We start from the raw sequence: 17,330 nt of genomic DNA, 5'->3' as shown, positions 1-17,330 counted from the left end.
TTTCTAGACCCCAACCAAAAGTGAGGTCAACAAGCGCGACGTATAAAATTTATTGACATGCGTGATATCCAAAAACTGATGCCAACAAACCATTCCTGTGGATGTAAGAAGTTCATTGATATATTTTGTTTGTTGTAAAAAAAATAGCCATTGCAAGTCTTTTGAACTCGTAAGCCAAGAATTTGGGAAAATTTTCGAAGAAGTTTGAGTTTGAATTGTTGATTAAGCGTATGAATAAAAGTTAGAATAGCGGAGTTGAAATTGCCACTTAAGATGATATCATTGACATAGACCAGAAGGTATGTTTTGGTATTTTGATGATGATGTATGAGTAGAGACAGATTGACTTAAAGTAAAGTGTTGACATATTAAAAAATGACAAAAGGTGGAATACCACTAGCGAGGAGGTTGTTTTAAACCATAGATATCCTTGCGAAGTTTACAAACGTTGTGAGGAAATTGAGTATCTGTGAAGCCAGGAGGTTGCTTCATATAAACCATTTATTCAAGCTTCCCATGAAGGAAAGTGTTGGAGACATCAAGTTGTTAAATGGTCCAGCCATCATGAACAGCAAGGGTAATTAGGATACATACAGTGGAAAATTTGGCGACCGGGCTGAATGTTTTAGTGTAGTCAATTCCATGTTGTTGGGAACAACCTTGGGCCACTAGGTGAGCTTTTTGGCGAGCTATAGTGCCTTCATTGTGGTGTTTGATTTTGAATGTCCACTTAGAACTAAGAATGTGTTGGTTTAAAGGTGAATGAACAAGATCTCAAAACCCTTGTTACTGAAGAGCCATAATCTCACATGTCATAGCTTGACGTCATTTAGGATGAGTTTGGGCTTTGATGAAAACTTGTAGGAATAGAATGAGTGAGTTGTTGTTGAATAATGAGAAATTTATTTAGTTTTAAGGATCAGTCATAGACCTGTTAATCATATGGTGATGTGGAAGAGGAGGGGACGTGGGATGAGGATGATGTGTCACAGGGGAAGGATTGAAATCTCTGTGAGGAGGAGTGGGAGATTGATGGGAGTTGGGATTGAGTAAATTATTATTTGAGATGTGACTGGAGGAGAGTGTAGGTTTTGTGGAAGGAAGGGATGGAGGGATGGAGGGATGGAAAATGTAGAAGAAATAGTAAGATGTGGGGAAGGGTTAATGCGAGGAGATGATAAGTGCGGTTGAAAGATGCTTTGAGAGGCTTGAAAGGGGAAAAAATCATCGATGAAAATGAAATAATGAGATATGATGATTTTCTTATGAAGAATATCAAAGATTTTAAAGCCCTCGTGATGCGTGGTGTATTCGAGAAAGATACATGTTGGAGCCTTTGGGCTGAATTTGTGGGAAACTAGAGATTGTTGTCAAGGAAAACACACACATCCAAATATTTTGAGGTTTTGATATTCGGGTGGAGTATTGTTGAGAAGTTGAAAAGCAGACTTGTATTGAGTGTTAGGAGATGAGAGCACGTTTAAGAGATAAATGGCTGTGAGGGGAGCGTCGATGCTAAATTGAGGAGGCAAGTGAGCTGGGTTTATGAGTGTACATGCAGTTTCAACAAGATGACGGTGTTCTCGTTCTGCCAAACTATTATGATCTGGTGTGCAGAGAGGTGAATTGATGAATAATGCCATGTGCCTGAAGATATTGAGAGAAAATGTGAGATTTTTATTACCCTATGTTGTCAGATCTATAATATTTTATATCTTTATTGTAATAATTCTTATTGTATTTATGTAAATTGATAAAATGTGAGGTTAATTCAGATTTGTGCTTCATTGGAATGCACCAACAAAATTTAAAAAAGACATCTATAAGAGTAACATAGTTAGTGTACCTTTCTATAGAGGCGTGCATGAATGGGCCCCAAACATCATAATAAAGCAATTAAAAAAGTGTATGTAGTATTGCTTTAATTAGAAGGAACTTTATGACTTTTATTATACAAACGATTTGAACATACAATGTGGGAAGGAGAGATTCTTAAATGTGAGTAAGTTTTGGAAATGTGTTGAAGCACTTTGTGATGTGGGTGACCGAATCTGTGATGCCATGGAGTAGAAGGTTGTATGGAACATTGTGAGCATTGGCCTTACAGAGACCTTGATCAGTAGGGCCAGTCATTAAAATTTTCTTGCTTTGTTTGTCATGTATGTAAAATTTCTTAGCTTAAAAAATACTTGTCATTTGCTATCTTTTCTAAGCTGATGAAGAAATGAGATTATGAGGGAGGGGGGGGGGGGCACATAGAAGAGGTAGAGTTGTGACGGACACTCTGGTGTGAGTACAATACCCTTACCAGTGTGAGAAATTTGAGTGGAGTGTTTGTTGCAAACAACAATAAAATCAGAACCTTGATATGGTGTGGGCTGATGGAAATTTTTAAGGTGGGAAGTTATATGAGTCGTAGCACCTATGTCAAGGATCCATTCTAAAGGTTGTGGTTGAATGAAAGTAAATAGAGCAAGTGTAGATGCAGGTGGTTGCAGTTTGTAACGCAGGTTGGTCCTGTGCCAACATGTACTAGTTGTAAGTCCCTGCTTGAAACAAATTTGGCATGTGAAGGGAGTCTTCAACTAAATGTTGGTGTTGGTTGGATTGTTGAGAGTGGAAGGAAAAGTTTTGGAAGGATTTTTTTATTGTTGACTTCTATTTTTGTGAGCGAGGAAAGCAGTGGTTGAAGAGGACTTCTTGTTTTCATTAGCTATGTGACATTCTTCATTGTAAAGAAGTGAGTAAAGTGTTTCAAGACTGATGGGACTGAACTGGGTTCTTATGGCTGTCCTGAATCCTTGAAAACTAGAGGGAATGCCATTTAAAATGTATAAAACAATGTTCTCATTGTCGTTCTTGGGCCCTGTCGCGGCTATGTTGTCAACCAAAGTTGTTTGTCAAGGGAGGGGAGGGGAGAAAGAAAATACGAAAGAGAAAAATCAGAGAGTCCAGGAACTTATTGCTCTGACACCATGATAAAAATGATCTTGCCAATGTTAGCACAAAGAAAATTTGAAGAAGGAAGAGAATTCAATGATGAAAAAAGAAAAGAGCACTTTATTGCTTTTCCATTTTTTCTTTCATAAGAGAGGGTTTAGTCTCATATAGACTAAGTAAGGGTACAATAGTAAATATTCATACTAAATAATGTAAAGTATATAAGCAAAAGAAAAAGGAATTCAAAATGCCTAGATCGCAAGTATAGTGAAAGCAGAGAAGGAAGGGCTTTCCTAGAGGCGAACATGAAGATAGCAGCTGTGATTCAGGTACAATCTCTATTAATATATAATACATAAAATTTTTCTTCTAACTATATTACCACCTTATATATGCATGAAAAAGGTTGTATTTCACTTTTTAAAAGTTAAAATGGTGGTATTCTTAATGTGGTATGAAAGCTTTGGTGACTTAAACCCGACAAGCAAAATTTCAGTGTTAGATATAAAAATACATAATAATTGGGTGGTATGTATCTATATAAAGGACACCTTTTTTTCCGGGATAATACCTTAAAAATCTTCAATTTATTACTAGTCAATGCCCCACACGTTTGAGCACAGTTTTATTAAACTTAAGGTAAAATAAAACACCTATTAAGATAGAAGCAGTAACACCCAATGAAGAAACTTACTGCTCAAAGCTAAAGACACTTTTATTACGTTTACAAACACAATCATTCTACTCCCCTGCTGATCATTCAGAACCATAATGTAGTTAAAGTAAGTTTTTCGTAACTATACAAATTGATCAATTAATCACCCCACAATTCAGCCTAATCTCACCATCTGTCCCCGTGATTACTCCAAGCAAGCTCAACTTAAACATGGCACGAGTGAACTGATCTTGCCACATGGAGCTATCGAAGGCATTCCTCATGACTTGATTAGCCGTTGCTGGGTGGGTTAACAGAGCTTGATCAGATGTGAAGAGGCCCCGCATGGCTAATACGTTTGAGTAGTAGCTCGAGTCTAATGTGTAAGAGCTGCGTGGATTCATTGGAACCACCATGTTCCCATTGTTGTTGTTTAGAGGGCACTGTTGTTTTAACTGCGTTGCGAGTAGCGGTTCCAATGATGGGTCCTGCGCATCGGTGGTGCTGAAGTTGTATAATCTGTTGTTGAATGAACTGCAGTGGGCCCGACCAATTGTGTGAGCTCCTACGAATATTGTGTGAATGAGCAATGCTTGGTTATTTTGGAATATGTTGGTACAAATTTAATATGACAGAGATGCTTAGTATTTGAGAATGTTTTCAGCAAAATACACGAGCTCTTAATATAATTGAGCATGATGCACACAAAAGAAAAAAAAAAAGACATCTTTATGTAGTTTAATGATATGAAATATCTCGATTATTACACATCAAATTTATCTAAGTATATGGATTTTGTAATGCTGGAAATTCTATGGCATGAAGAATCACGAGTGTTATATTTTTATATTAAAATTAGCAGCAAAATTTTCCCGAATTATTCCAAAGCCAACTTGTCAAATTAATTGAGTCTTACATGTTCAAAGAGACATTTAACTTCAATCTTTGGTCTTTGAATAAAGTCTAAAAATGAAATAAAATGAAGAAAGGCTTGCGGATCCTAATGAGAGATTAACAATTTTTAGCCACATTAGAAAGTTGTTAAATAAGCACATATCACATATATGATTAGATGAAGAGAACAATTTTGCAAGGATTTATGTGATTCAAAATTGTATTAAAGGTAAATATTTTAGGTGGAGTAAGTTTTCAATTGTGACATGTGATCAATTTTATCTTCTATATATTATTAAATCTAAGTAAGAGATCTGATGTTGATATGCTATAATAAAGGGAATTTGCATATTGATTATTTATTGAGCTATGACTTATTAATATTGTAGTAAGACATTATTTTAATTTAAATTTGGCTTCTTATTTTTTAATATTGACAAGAGCATCATAATATTGATCATAATATAGTGCAAGATCATAGTCCAACACATCATTAAAACAAATGCAAGCTATTATGCAAATGGATTAAAATTTCTTACAAAATAATATGGCTATGGCAAGATAAAAAAACAAAAATAATAGAGTTTATGCAAAATGAAGTGAATATGATGACCCAAAAGTTGACTTCTATGGAAATGTGACAAGAAATGATTGAACTATATTAAGTTGAGAATTATGTGATATTATTTAAGTTTATTTTGTATGATACTGCCAAAAGAGAGTAAAATGTTGATCCCTAGAGATTTAATTTAAATTAAATGTATATCTTGTCTTATGGGCTTTTAACAACCATTCATGTTATGAGCACACAAATACATCAAGTATGTTATGCAAACTAAGGATCCAAAAATAAAGGCCAATTAGAATGACTGACAATATACAAACAAGGAGTACAATTACATTAATCAAAGCCCACAAGTATAATTTTGAAGCTTGTTTTAAAGAGAGAAGTCTGTTCATGCCCACATCATTTAGACACATAGGAAGCCAATACAATGGACAATCAATGTGCAATACGAGGCAGATGAGATTATTTGATTCATGCTTTAGAGAGATACAAAAACAAGATGGTTTGGTTGGGTTGTACTCATGATGATGTTGATGATATCGATGACGACCATGACAATGATGGTGGTGATAATATATTAGTAAATCATCAATTTTCACCACTCAATTCCCATGTATTTGCATGCCCAAAACCTGAACTTCAATTTTTACGTGCATATGACCTTACCAATACATAAAAAATGTGTATTTCGCTTTTTAAAAGTTAAAATGATGATATTTTAGATGTGATATGAAATGTTTGAATTGTATAAATGTAAAAGTTAAAGTTTAGGAGTATAATATATAAATAGATAAGAATTGAGTGACATCTTTGTAAATCTTTCTAAATATTAATCAGTGAATAAACAATATGTTGGTACCTGAGAGCGTAACCATTTCCTCTCGAGAAAACCCTTTGTTAGCGAAGCTCTGGATGAGTTGGCTAAGGTTGGAGTTTGGACTCGGCAGATTCGAGAACGTCTCTGACAAAATAGAAACCCTTCCATCTCTTCTTCCCCCAAGCACAGGGTATCCAAATCCTCCACTCTACGCAGAACAAATTATCATAGTACAAATTTATATCTCAAAATTTTTTCAAATAAATTACTATTTATATAAAAAAATTACACATTTTTAGTGCTTACAAATGCTATGCTATCTCTAGCAGCGAAAGCGAGAATATCAGCACAGGACACAGTTCCCTCACAGGCAGCTTCAAGTCTTTCCTTTGCCCTATCGATTACTTCAAAGCCCCTTAGGCTTGGGTTGTTCACTGGCGAGTCTTTTTCCGCTTTGTTCGTCGGTGTGGAATCGATCAGAACAGACCCATCGCAGCCCTTCCATTCAATCAAACATTTAAAACCAAAAGCTAATAATTGTTATTTGAAGGACTTATTTTAAGTCAGATTACTCACCCTAACAAAACAATCATGGAACTGCATCCTCACAAGTCCTGCAGCTAAACCCACATCATTTCTAAGCGCCATATTCACTTCATCCCTCACAATCATCTCAGCCTGAGGGCAGGTCCTTGAATAGAATCCCATTTGAAGGCCATCTTCTCTAAAACCACTGCCCCAACTCAACAACGCAACCAGAAAGCCCAAAACCATTTCCATTCTCCTCTCCTTTCCCATTCTCAACCAACTATGGTCTTATTATTATTATAATATCGATTTCAAATCCTTGCTTGTCTTTTATAGATAGTTGCATATATTGATGAGGTTTAAGTGGGATAAAATAGTGAAGCTTATATGGATGTGGAGAACACGGTGGAGATCACGGATTTGATACGTGAGTGGTCACTGGCGCCGTATATGGATTCAACTCAGTTCATTGTGGGTGGATAATTATGCACTTAATATGATTTTTAGTTGATTGTGCTAATTTTTTTTGGGTGAAAACTAAGATTTGGTGCATAGTGGAGGCCACGATTTGTGCTGTTAAGAGTTTTGGGGTAGGGAGATGAGAGGATAAGATAGTTAAGGAGGGCTTGAATGGCGGCAGTGGTTCAAGCTGATACTAGCAAATTTGCTTTTCTGATTGGCATCGTGTTTCAGCGACTCCACTCAAGAAAAAAAAAAAATTTTATGGAAAAAGTCGACTCAGCATGTGTTGATTGCTAAAATTATAATATACATATACATATATAGATCCATACAAATATATATGTACATATGATTTCGTTATGTAGTAACGACTAATTAATCAGACGAAATATAATTAATTTTTAGCATGAGGATTTGTATTCGTAAATGTTAATGTTAATTAAATTCGTAAATGTTTAATGTTAATAACTTATGAATAGTTAATTAAATTTTGTATTAGACTAAGTAGGATTTGAATTTTCTTTATTAGTATGGTCGAGTATAGCAAATACTGGTCAATGATGTTGGAGTTAATTTGGATTATGTTTTAATGTATGTTACGTTGGGCAAGATTTGATTAATTAGTTGGAACTAACGGGCACACGTAATTAAGGAATATATATAGTTGAATCTAAGATTATCCGTAAATTAAGTTCAAGAAATAGAGTGTAATTAAAAAGAAAAAGAGAGGGAGAGAAAGAGAGAAAGATAGATAAAGAGAGAGAGAGAGAGAGACAATAAATGTGATGCTTTTCTTGATTAGACGTTTCTTCTATTTATAAATGATTCACTGATATTATGTTATTACATTTTTTCCCTCAATTTGAAATGATCTCTATTGGGGTATGACTTGTCATTTGGTAGCTTCTTAACTCGGGCGTTCGAGCTTATTTAACTTGGCCCGATCGAGTCAACTAGGGCGTCTAAACTTGGTTGATGGGGTTCGGTAGGCTGAAACATCCTAATTTGTTGTTTGTGATTCTTTTGGCTTTGAACAATTGCAGATACTTTATGGAGTGGCTCTTCCGTCGTATCAACTCTTCTTTAGGATAGATGACTGTGTCGAACGTGCCTTCTATGGGTCAACGATTTGGGCACTCTCCTGTTCTCATTTCCGATTGGCTACTCCTCCGAGCCACTCAATTATCTCCCTGCATATCTTTTGACTTAGTTGAATTTGGTTCGGTCGACTCGACTCACCTGACTTGTCTGGTCCAATTTTTTTGCCACCTAAACTGTTGGTAGGAGTTCGCGTCCTCTCCTTATGGATCGTTAGATTTCTGTAAGATCATTGTTTACATCTTTTTGATATACAAATTTTAGTTTATCGATTCTCTTACTTCTTGAAAGAAATACTGTAATAAGAATTAAAGAATTAAATACAAAATAAATTTCAATAAGAGTTAATTAATGGCTCAATAATTGAACTCTCTTGATATTTGTGTTTACATTTCTTATAAACAGGGCACGAGGACTCCTTCCCATGCCTACATCGCTCGAAAATCTTCATTGTTTGAGACGACCACCTTGCATATCTTTATGTTGTGATGGATAAGATGATGAAAGCCCATGGCGATATCCCTTGGAAGGACCTGATTCATAATGCTTCAAAAAGCTAAAAGGTCGGGATTGCCTAGAGGGTGACAAGGAGAGAAAGCTCGCCATGAGGAAAAAGAATAAACTCCCACAGGTGGATCAAATAGAATCATCTGACTCGATCCTTGACTTGATGTAGAGGAAAGCTCAGACAGTTGGCTAGGCCTTTGGCCCGATCGTTGCACCTCCCATTATAGTCCAGGGCCTCTCGACTGTTCTGGTTGATGGAGTGGCTTTCGGTACACTCTCATCGCTTTCACTGGTGCTCACTGCTGAGCTTGCAGGGTCGCTTAGAATGTATGATTTGCTTCAATTACTTGGTATGAGGGGATTTTGCATGGTATTTGTGGGTCATATTGTCTTTTTTATTAATACAATTTCTGATGCAGGCAATTTGTGTCCATCAAATCCAGAAGCAGGTCTGACTAGTCCAAAGGAGATTGCATATCAGACGTTAGCCATGGCAGTTGGCTTTTCAGTGAGGACAGTGGAGTTGATCGCCCCGACAACTCTTGCTTCTTTCCCAGACTCGCGAAGTGGCCATCAAAGGGACTCAGACGTCCCTTGTCATTGCCTCATTGTCTGGATGAGATGGGGAGCTCTTTCGCTCTGGCGGCTGCTATCGAGAGGAACGAAGTCATGCACGGGCTGTGAATTGACATACTGGGGTCGACAAGACAACGACAATCCTCCATCAGGAGCTCTTTGATTGGGGAGAGAGGGTATGAGTCATTCATGCAAAATTCAAGTCAAATCAATCAAGCTAGTTTAGGGTAACTTTTGTCTATGATGTTGCTTTGATTGGGGCATGTCTCGGTTGAATCGGCATCATCTCCCTTTGTTACTTCCTTTGCTTCTTCAGATTGACCTTCGAGTGCCATGTTGTAACTTTTATATTATTTCTCATGGAATAAATATCTTCTGATCGACTTATTATTTGTGTCTCTTTTTTTTTTTGCTCCATCGAGGATTTTTTGTACGGGCGATTTGACAATTCTTAATAATACTCCCGCAAGACCTTTAAAATTCCTCTGCTCTCCCTATATATAAGGGAGTTGCAGTAGTAAAGTTCCTCTTCAACTTCCTCCTCTCCCGCCTTTCTGATTTTTTGTCTCTAGTAGGATAGAGTCACTTCTATTTATGTGATAGACCTATTGTTTTATAAGGACCAGTTCCGGTTCGGGCTCTGCCTAACTCTTTTTTGCGGCCATGATGACGTTGGTAATGCTCCGCCGAAGACGATGGATTTCATGGTCCATTGATCTGTTCAGCGACATATTCTTGTTTCAGGTCGGGCCAAAATAACTTTTTTCAGTTCTCGTCAGTCGGAAAGTTTCAGTTTCTAAGGATAGACAAAAACATGAAGGAATGGAAGCAGCATGTCACGGACAAAAAATCTCACATCGACTAGGTGTAGGGCCGAAAAGCAATATTTAAGTCCTGGGCTGCCCACCACCCCTAAGAGCTCTTTTGGGAGGTGACAAGTGGTATCAAAGCAGATTATTACCTGCCAGGTGTGTGAACTCTCCATGATTCAGTGGAACCCTCGATGGAGCTGATCTGTGATGAGGGCGTCACGTGAATGGGTGGAGGAGAACGTCACAGACAAAAAGTCCCACATCGGCTAGGTGTAGGGCTAAAAAACAGTATTTAATTCCTGAGCTCCCCACCACCCTTAAGAGCTCTTTTGGGAGGTGACAAGCGGCTTGACATAACTTCTTCTTCACATGAGTGATCCATTTGGATGGTTCCAACTCGGGATCCCCACAAAGGCGAAGGCCAATGCTTCGACTAAGGCGTTGCTTGACATGGGCAAGGTTAACCAAGCAAAGTTGTTGGTCCATTGGTGTCTCGAGCCATCAAGAGCTGGCACCACAAAGGCGAAGGCCAATGCTTCGACTAAGGTGTTGCTTGACATGGGCAAGATTGACCAAGCAAAGTTGTTGGTCCATTGGGGTCTCGAGCCATCAAGAGCTGGCAATTGTCTACTAGATGCTGAAACCAAACACTATTGTGTCGATGACCAAAGCTGATTGGGAGGCTCCTAATGCCCATCAAGCCAAGAGAGAGGTAGCGCTAGCCACTCCGATCGCGAAGAGAAAGGCTCTGTCTCTTGTGTGGGGAAGCAACCGAAGATGAAAGCGCCTGCATTGGTTGTGGTTCCCCACATAATGTCAGGTTTGGATCTAATACACTCATCTTCTCCTTCTACTAGTATTTTTTAAAAGAATCGAAAAGAACAAATTGATCCTGATTAAGAGAAAGACCTTTCAGGAAGAACCAAAGAGTTACATTTTTTCTGTAGGTTCTTTGGGCGTTCATCAGCTAGATGTTGAAGCATCGATGAGTTAACATGTGGGGAAGATCTCAACATGAGCTCAAGCGGTAGGGTCTGCTCGGGCGGCAACTACATAGTTTCTGTCGTTTGTCAAAAGGGATGATGCTAGCCACCCCATCATTGACTCAAGTGATTCCCCTGTGGGGGCACAATCGAATCACTCGAGAAACAACAAGACAGAGCAGATGGCGAAGCATCTTGTCAAGCCTAACTAGTCAAAGGTCCATCAGTTGGCATATGAATACCATCGAAAGGGCTAGGTATCGTAATTTTTTTTTGTTGGATGGGCTAGGTACCATAATTTTTTCACTTGAAAAATTTTGTTGTCCTTCTCTTTCTATTATTTTATTATCTGTGTATTTTTTAGAATTTCTTGTAACAATAAAAAATAAATTTATCACTCTACCACAGTAAATGGTCCAACATGCAACAAGATTATTTACACATTTAATAATTAAGGAATTAATTTGGAATAATCTTAGTGATACTTTCGTTTTGTAGTTTTTAAAAAGTAAGCAGTTTGTAGACTTCATCATAATGGTTAATTATAGACTAATTATGTAAAATGGTTCTTAAGGTAATATGTAACGATATTTTTTGATGAGCTCAATGTTGCTCAAATTTTTTACTTGATAAATATGTCCAACTATATGGTCTACTTGGTAACCTAAATTCTTAGATTGAGATAGAAAATTCATTACCTGATTCTTAAGAGAACTATCAACCTTAATTTAGATCAAATTTTGTTTAATTATCTTGACATATATAAAACACTGTCATTGTCGGGCTCAAGCCTCGAATGTGAAAAGTGAAAGGTTGCGTTAGGTAGTCGACAACCAGTGTAAAATTTTTCAAAATAAAAAACATGAAATAAATCTTTTTTTTTATTGTGTAAATGTTAAGGCTTCTCTTGGAAGCAATGTGTTGTATGACCTTAATATAATGAAAAGTGTCCAAGGGCCGCTACATCGACACTTGGGTGTAGTGTCAAATAATTAAAGAGTTCCCACATTATGAACAAATTCATGCAATGAAGTTAGTCCATGAATCTAATATTAGAATAGAGTTTTGGAATATAGGTGGTATCACTGGTAAATCAGTGGAATTAACTGATATAATGAATCATAGAAAGATAAATATCTTATGTATTCAAAAAACTAAATGGTTGGAGAAAAGAATAGAAAGTTGATAGGTTATATTTTAAACTTTGGAATTCATGTAAGAGTTGCACTAGAAATGGTCTAGGTGTAATTATGTATAAGAGTTTGAAAGATAATATTATGAAAATTAATAGAATTGGAGATAGAATAATAGTCCCTTAAGATTGTTGTTGATACTAAGAGTTTTAATATTGTAAGCGCTTAGGTTCTTCAAGTAGATTTAGATATATATTTTAAGGAAAAATTCTGGAACAGCCAAGAAAAATTAATAAAATAATTCCTATTGAAGAAAAATTTCTTATTGTGGGAGATTTAAATGGACATGTCAATAAAGTGGTAGAAGATTTTAGAAATATTCATAGTGGCTATGGTTTTGGAGTGATTAATGAAGAAAATAGAGCAATATTTGATTTTGTTTTAGCGAATAATTTTGTTATTAGTAATACTTTATTCAAGAAAAGAGATGAACATATTATTACTTATAAGAATGGATCTATAAGAAATAAGAATGGATCCAATAGAACACAAATTGATTATTTTCTTATGAGAAGAAGAGATCGTCGAGAATGTAAAGATTGTAAGGTCATTCCAAGTGAGAATTTAAGTACTTAACATGAATTATTAATTTTGGATTTTAAGATGAAGAGTTGTAAAATAAAGAATACTAGAAATCATTGTCATAAAATTAGATGGGGACACCTAAAAGGCAAATAAAATTATTTTGTTGAGTAAACTTCAAATTTCAAAATTTGGGATGCTCATGAAGAAGCAAATTCTCTGTGGGATAAAATAACAAATATTGTTAAACTGGTGACAAAATATGTACTTGGAGAATCATAAGAAAAAAAATTATATAAATAAAAATATTTGGTGGTAAAATAATAATGTGCGAGAAAAGATAAAATATAAGAAGTTATGTTATTAAAATTTGCTTAAATGTAAACGCTTGGAGAATTGAGTAAAATATAAAATGACCCGTAGGGAGTCTGAAAGAACAATCCGTGACATTAAAAATTCTACTTCTAGTTATCTTTATAATAAAGTAGATACTAAAGTGGGTAAAAAATATTTGTATAATCTAGCTAAACAAAGTGAAAAGAAAAGCAATGATTTAACTCAAGTAAAATATATGAAAGATGAAAATCAAGAAGTACATTTTTTATAAAAAAATATTCAACATAGATGGATGAGTTATTTTGATAAACTTTTCAATTAAGTTTCTAAAAATATGATCGAACTTAATGATCTTAATATCATTAATAATAATAACATCTTCCATGCACTCTCATTAGTATATCTCTCCATATAAGCAGGAAATGATTATCATAATAGGCATAAAGTTGTTGTAGTTAGTCATTTGATTATATGATCCACCTTTGTAAGAAAATGCTTTCCCACTTGCCATTTCCCACAGAAAAAGGCATATATGAATTTATCTTGTTTTAACTTTAAAAATTTCATCTATCTTCATTGTTACAGATGCACACACCTACCACGGAACTCGAGTCGAATTAGTTCTCCATATATATTTCGTTGACTTTTTACTATCTTTCTCGACCCAAAATATTGATGCTTGGCAGAACTAATTACTCTTAATTTTCATGCATTGACTTTATGCAGAGCAATGATCATGTTTCAAAACTGAAAGCCAGCTCTTTGAGCTAATTTTTCCTTACAGTAATTCTAACAGACTGAAAGGAGAATTTCTTAAATCTGCTTTCTTCTTCTTTTGGCTAGCTTATAGGCCAAAATACTTTTAACAACTGCTCGTCACAGGTAGCACGTTCACCGACGTGAAGGGCAGCATCTTAAGTTTAATTAATGTAAAACCAATCATTAGACTTTGCTGAAGTCCACGACGAGTTCTCCGTCTCATTGTCATAATTGCGAAGCTATAAATAAGAAGCCGAAAAACTAAGTCTCAGCAGAGCACCAACGCCAAAGACTTTGCTCTGATCGGGAGGAATTGAAGATGGCTTTAAGAGAAGTTTTTGTGCTTCTCTTCGCTGTTTTATTGTCCGTTGCTGTTGATGGCTTCCAAGTAGGACAAGTAGGGGGCAATACGACGCTCCAAATGGGGTATTATTCCAGGACATGTCCTCAGGCTGAGATAATTGTGAAGGAGGAGGTTGCCAAGGCTTTAGCCACTAATTACGGCCTTGCAGCTGGCCTTGTTAGAATGCATTTTCATGATTGCTTTGTCAGAGTAAGCTTGATTATGCTAATTAGAAATTAATTTTAATTGTTTAGTATATAATTAATTAATACCCTAGTTAACGTTACTATATGTTGGCATATTATACCATTAAGTTAGTTCAAATTGGTAGTATGTCAACATAAATATCGCGCTTCCTCGTCAAAATTCAGTAATTTAATTAGTTGTTATTTCTGGCCAGGGCTGTGATGGCTCAGTTTTAATTGATTCGACACCCAATAACGTGGCGGAGAAAGATGCCCCGCCGAACAACCCAAGTTTGCGGGGCTTTGAAGTGATTGATAATGCAAAGAAGCGCCTTGAATCTGCTTGCAGTGGAACTGTATCATGCGCTGACATCCTCGCCTTCGCTGCTAGAGACAGCGTGCAGTTCGTGAGTGATAAAACCTCTGCTAGCTAATTATTCATTCATATTTGCTTCTCATCTAATTCAAATAATTTTCAATCTTCATTGCAGAGTGGAGGGCTCCCATACCAGGTCCCATCCGGTCGTAAGGACGGAGTAATCTCCCGTGCTAGTGAGACCACAAGTCTTCCTCCTCCGACCTCCGACCTGAGCCAATTGACGCAGATGTTTGCCAATAAAGGACTTAGCCAAGGGGAGATGATCACTCTCTCGGGTAAGGTTGTTTTATACTTAGAGGAATAAGTATGGTGTTCATTAATTAATAAAGTTTGTAGAATGATTAGTTGAGATGTAGGAGATCATTCTTTGAATATGTTGAGAAATTAGGGCAAATCAATGAGGAATCAAAGAACATAAGAAAGAACACATGGATTTAACAAGGTTCGACAATTTATTTGGGCAAAAATGGCGGCTTTCTGATTTCACGAGAAACAATACATTCCCTTAGGGTTACAAATACAACCTATATATATAACACTAGTGTGTAATATGTAATTATCAATCTAGTCACTCCACTTGCGAGCTTCACATTGCTGGCTCGTCCCGTTCCACTCGAGCATCTATCCCTTATCTGATATATGAGTCATACCTAACATAATATTCTTACTTGAATATGTAATATCACGATTATATTAAAATTTATTGAAAGAATATTTTAAAAAACACTAATAAGCAAAAGAGATGGATCGCAAATTTAAACAAGAGAAGTGTGAACAAAAAAAATTTGTTCAAAATAAAAATTCATAATATTTAATACAAACAGCTGGGGAAAATCAAATTATGATGATAATGATTGGTGCGAAGAGAGAAATAAGCACCATAACAAGTTAAAATTGAGCCTTTATATGGATTACTTCAAGTCTCTATGCAAATTCTAATTTGACGAATATGGCTTGGTCCCTCTTTCAGGCTTTGTTTCATCATAATTTACTCATGTTATTAAGTAACTAATTCATGTTAATTTCATCACAACACAGGAGCACACACCATTGGCCGCTCCCACTGCGCATCCTTTAGCAAGCGCTTGTACAACTTCAACTCGACAGTTAGCCAAGATCCAAGTCTTGATCCCTCGTACGCCTCACAGCTAAAACAACTGTGTCCGAATAACACCACCAGCGCCAACTTGACCGTACCAATGGATCCGCACACCCCGAGTCTAATGGACACCAGTTACTACAGTGGCATTCTGGCAAGTCGTGGACTCTTTAGCTCTGACCAGGCTCTTCTGTCGAACACTTCAACTGCCGCGTTGGTGCAGCAAATTGCACGCAATTGGTTGCTATTTCAGAGCAAGTTTGTGGCAGCCATGATCAAGATGGGGCAAATTGAAGTGCTTACTGGAAGTAATGGACAGATACGGGCTAATTGCAGGAGCATTAATGGATGAATTTGCATCTTTTGATTCGTTTTGGGTTTGGCTGGTTTCTCATTTGACTTTTTTTTAATGAAATTCTTTGAATGATTCTTCATCCATTTTTCCTTGTAATTTTTTTTATTTCATTTTTTGGGTTGTTTACGTGCCGAAGTGGCCAATGTCAATAAAGTTTTTTGATTCTATATTGTTTTGTTGGAATATGAATAAGACTTTTAAATTGATGTGTTCTTTGGAGTTTTAGAGTCAGAAGCCTTAGGCATACCACCCAAGTAATATATAATTGCAGAAGACAGTGAATTTAAATTATATCAAATTAATCACCTATTAAGTTAATGATCATTTGTAATTCATCTCAAGACGTTTAATAAAATCAATAATAATTTACATTACTAATTAATTTTTAAAATTAATTTTTGATCAAATGAGAATAGTATATTCTTATGTTTTATCACTTATTCAACCTATAAACTTATATATATGTCATGCTAAATAACCAGTACTATTGTAGCTAAGTGATTATTGTGAATCAAAGTGCTATAAGGAAGCCACTCAGGTTGAAGAACAAAGGAATGGGAGATTTCTATGGATGACAAGATGCATTTTTAAGGTCAAACAAGAAATGAGATTTGACAGTATTATCAGATGGTAAAAAAGCGGTACACAAAAAGTTAGTCTACTTGTTGAAAGAGGAGTCAAATGATAGTAGGCGCTACAAGACAATGCTTATTATGAAGGAGTTCCACTAAAATGAATGAGTAGACTATACTAAAACCTTTTCTAATGTGATGAAGTTGACAAATGTCTGACTTGTGATGCGCCTAATAATAGAGGAAGGTCCATATTTGAAGTAAATGAATGTGAAGACAACTTTTACATCAAGATATGGAAAAAGCTAGAACTATCAATGGTGCAACCATAGAGTTATGAGGCTCCAGGGAAAGCGTAGATTTCGTCTGTAGCTTGGAAAAGAACTTCTATGATTTGAAGTAAGCCTCGAGACAATGATATAAGAGGTTTGACAAACACATATTAGATAGTGAATACATGAAGTGGCAGATATATCTGTTGCAGGAGACGACAACTTTCTGCTCATATTATTTTGAGCAAGACCATCAAAGAGTTCATATTATAGGTAATATGCTTCTACAACCGGTTTTATTTGCTTATCAAATTTCAGGTGAGCCATAAGGGAGACATGACATACGATATCTAAGCGATAAAGAGATTTGGGCAAATGCATTGCACGTCTTGATGAACTGTGGAAAAGTCCAACTATTTATACAATAAAGTTTATGTCCCCAAACTCAATACATATTATAATTTATTACTGAAAA

At 36.1% G+C, this 17,330-nt stretch overlaps 3 protein-coding genes across 3 annotated transcripts in view; 1 reads left to right on the top strand and 2 right to left on the bottom strand.

Moving 5' to 3' along the window:
* Positions 1 to 1,643, bottom strand: part of LOC110017937 — a 34,528-nt gene extending 32,885 nt beyond the window's left edge. Inside the window, exon 1 of the mRNA XM_020715108.1 lies at positions 1,556 to 1,643. Coding sequence (XP_020570767.1) covers positions 1,556 to 1,643 — 88 coding nt within the window. The remainder of the gene's footprint in view (positions 1 to 1,555) is intronic.
* A 1,992-nt stretch (positions 1,644 to 3,635) lies between these two features.
* Positions 3,636 to 6,681, bottom strand: LOC110028795 (peroxidase 5-like). Its single transcript, XM_020730789.1, has 4 exons — positions 6,451 to 6,681; positions 6,181 to 6,372; positions 5,917 to 6,082; positions 3,636 to 4,160 (listed from the first exon to the last, which is right to left on the bottom strand). The coding sequence occupies exons 1-4, from the start codon at positions 6,670 to 6,672 to the stop codon at positions 3,751 to 3,753; spliced, it is 990 nt and encodes a 329-aa protein (XP_020586448.1). The 5' UTR covers positions 6,673 to 6,681; the 3' UTR covers positions 3,636 to 3,750.
* A 3,488-nt stretch (positions 6,682 to 10,169) lies between these two features.
* On the top strand, positions 10,170 to 16,008 carry LOC110028801 (peroxidase 5-like). Its single transcript, XM_020730801.1, has 5 exons — positions 10,170 to 10,176; positions 14,061 to 14,203; positions 14,394 to 14,585; positions 14,670 to 14,832; positions 15,596 to 16,008. Exons 2-5 carry the CDS (start codon positions 14,072 to 14,074, stop codon positions 16,006 to 16,008), a joined length of 900 nt encoding a protein of 299 aa, XP_020586460.1. The 5' UTR covers positions 10,170 to 10,176; positions 14,061 to 14,071.
* Positions 16,009 to 17,330: the final 1,322 nt, after the last annotated feature.

The sequence above is a fragment of the Phalaenopsis equestris genome, unplaced genomic scaffold, assembly GCF_001263595.1.
Source record: "Phalaenopsis equestris unplaced genomic scaffold, ASM126359v1 Scaffold000002, whole genome shotgun sequence".
Taxonomy (NCBI): domain Eukaryota; kingdom Viridiplantae; phylum Streptophyta; class Magnoliopsida; order Asparagales; family Orchidaceae; genus Phalaenopsis; species Phalaenopsis equestris.
Note: the sequence above shows the minus strand (reverse complement) of the source record. Positions and strands in the feature narration are given on the sequence as shown.

Excerpts from the sequence above, each read along its gene's own strand:
- LOC110028795 (XM_020730789.1), bottom strand. The coding sequence starts at position 6,672 with ATGGGAAAGGAGAGGAGAATGGAAATGGTTTTGGGCTTTCTGGTTGCG. Across the intron at positions 6,373-6,450 it reads TCCATGATTGTTTTGTTAGG|GGCTGCGATGGGTCTGTTCT; the intron begins GTGAGTAATCTG and ends ATTGAATGGAAG. Across the intron at positions 6,083-6,180 it reads CTAGAGATAGCATAGCATTT|AGTGGAGGATTTGGATACCC; the intron begins GTAAGCACTAAA and ends TGTTCTGCGTAG.
- LOC110028801 (XM_020730801.1), top strand. The coding sequence starts at position 14,072 with ATGGGGTATTATTCCAGGACATGTCCTCAGGCTGAGATAATTGTGAAG. Across the intron at positions 14,586-14,669 it reads CTAGAGACAGCGTGCAGTTC|AGTGGAGGGCTCCCATACCA; the intron begins GTGAGTGATAAA and ends TCTTCATTGCAG. Across the intron at positions 14,833-15,595 it reads GGAGATGATCACTCTCTCGG|GAGCACACACCATTGGCCGC; the intron begins GTAAGGTTGTTT and ends ATCACAACACAG.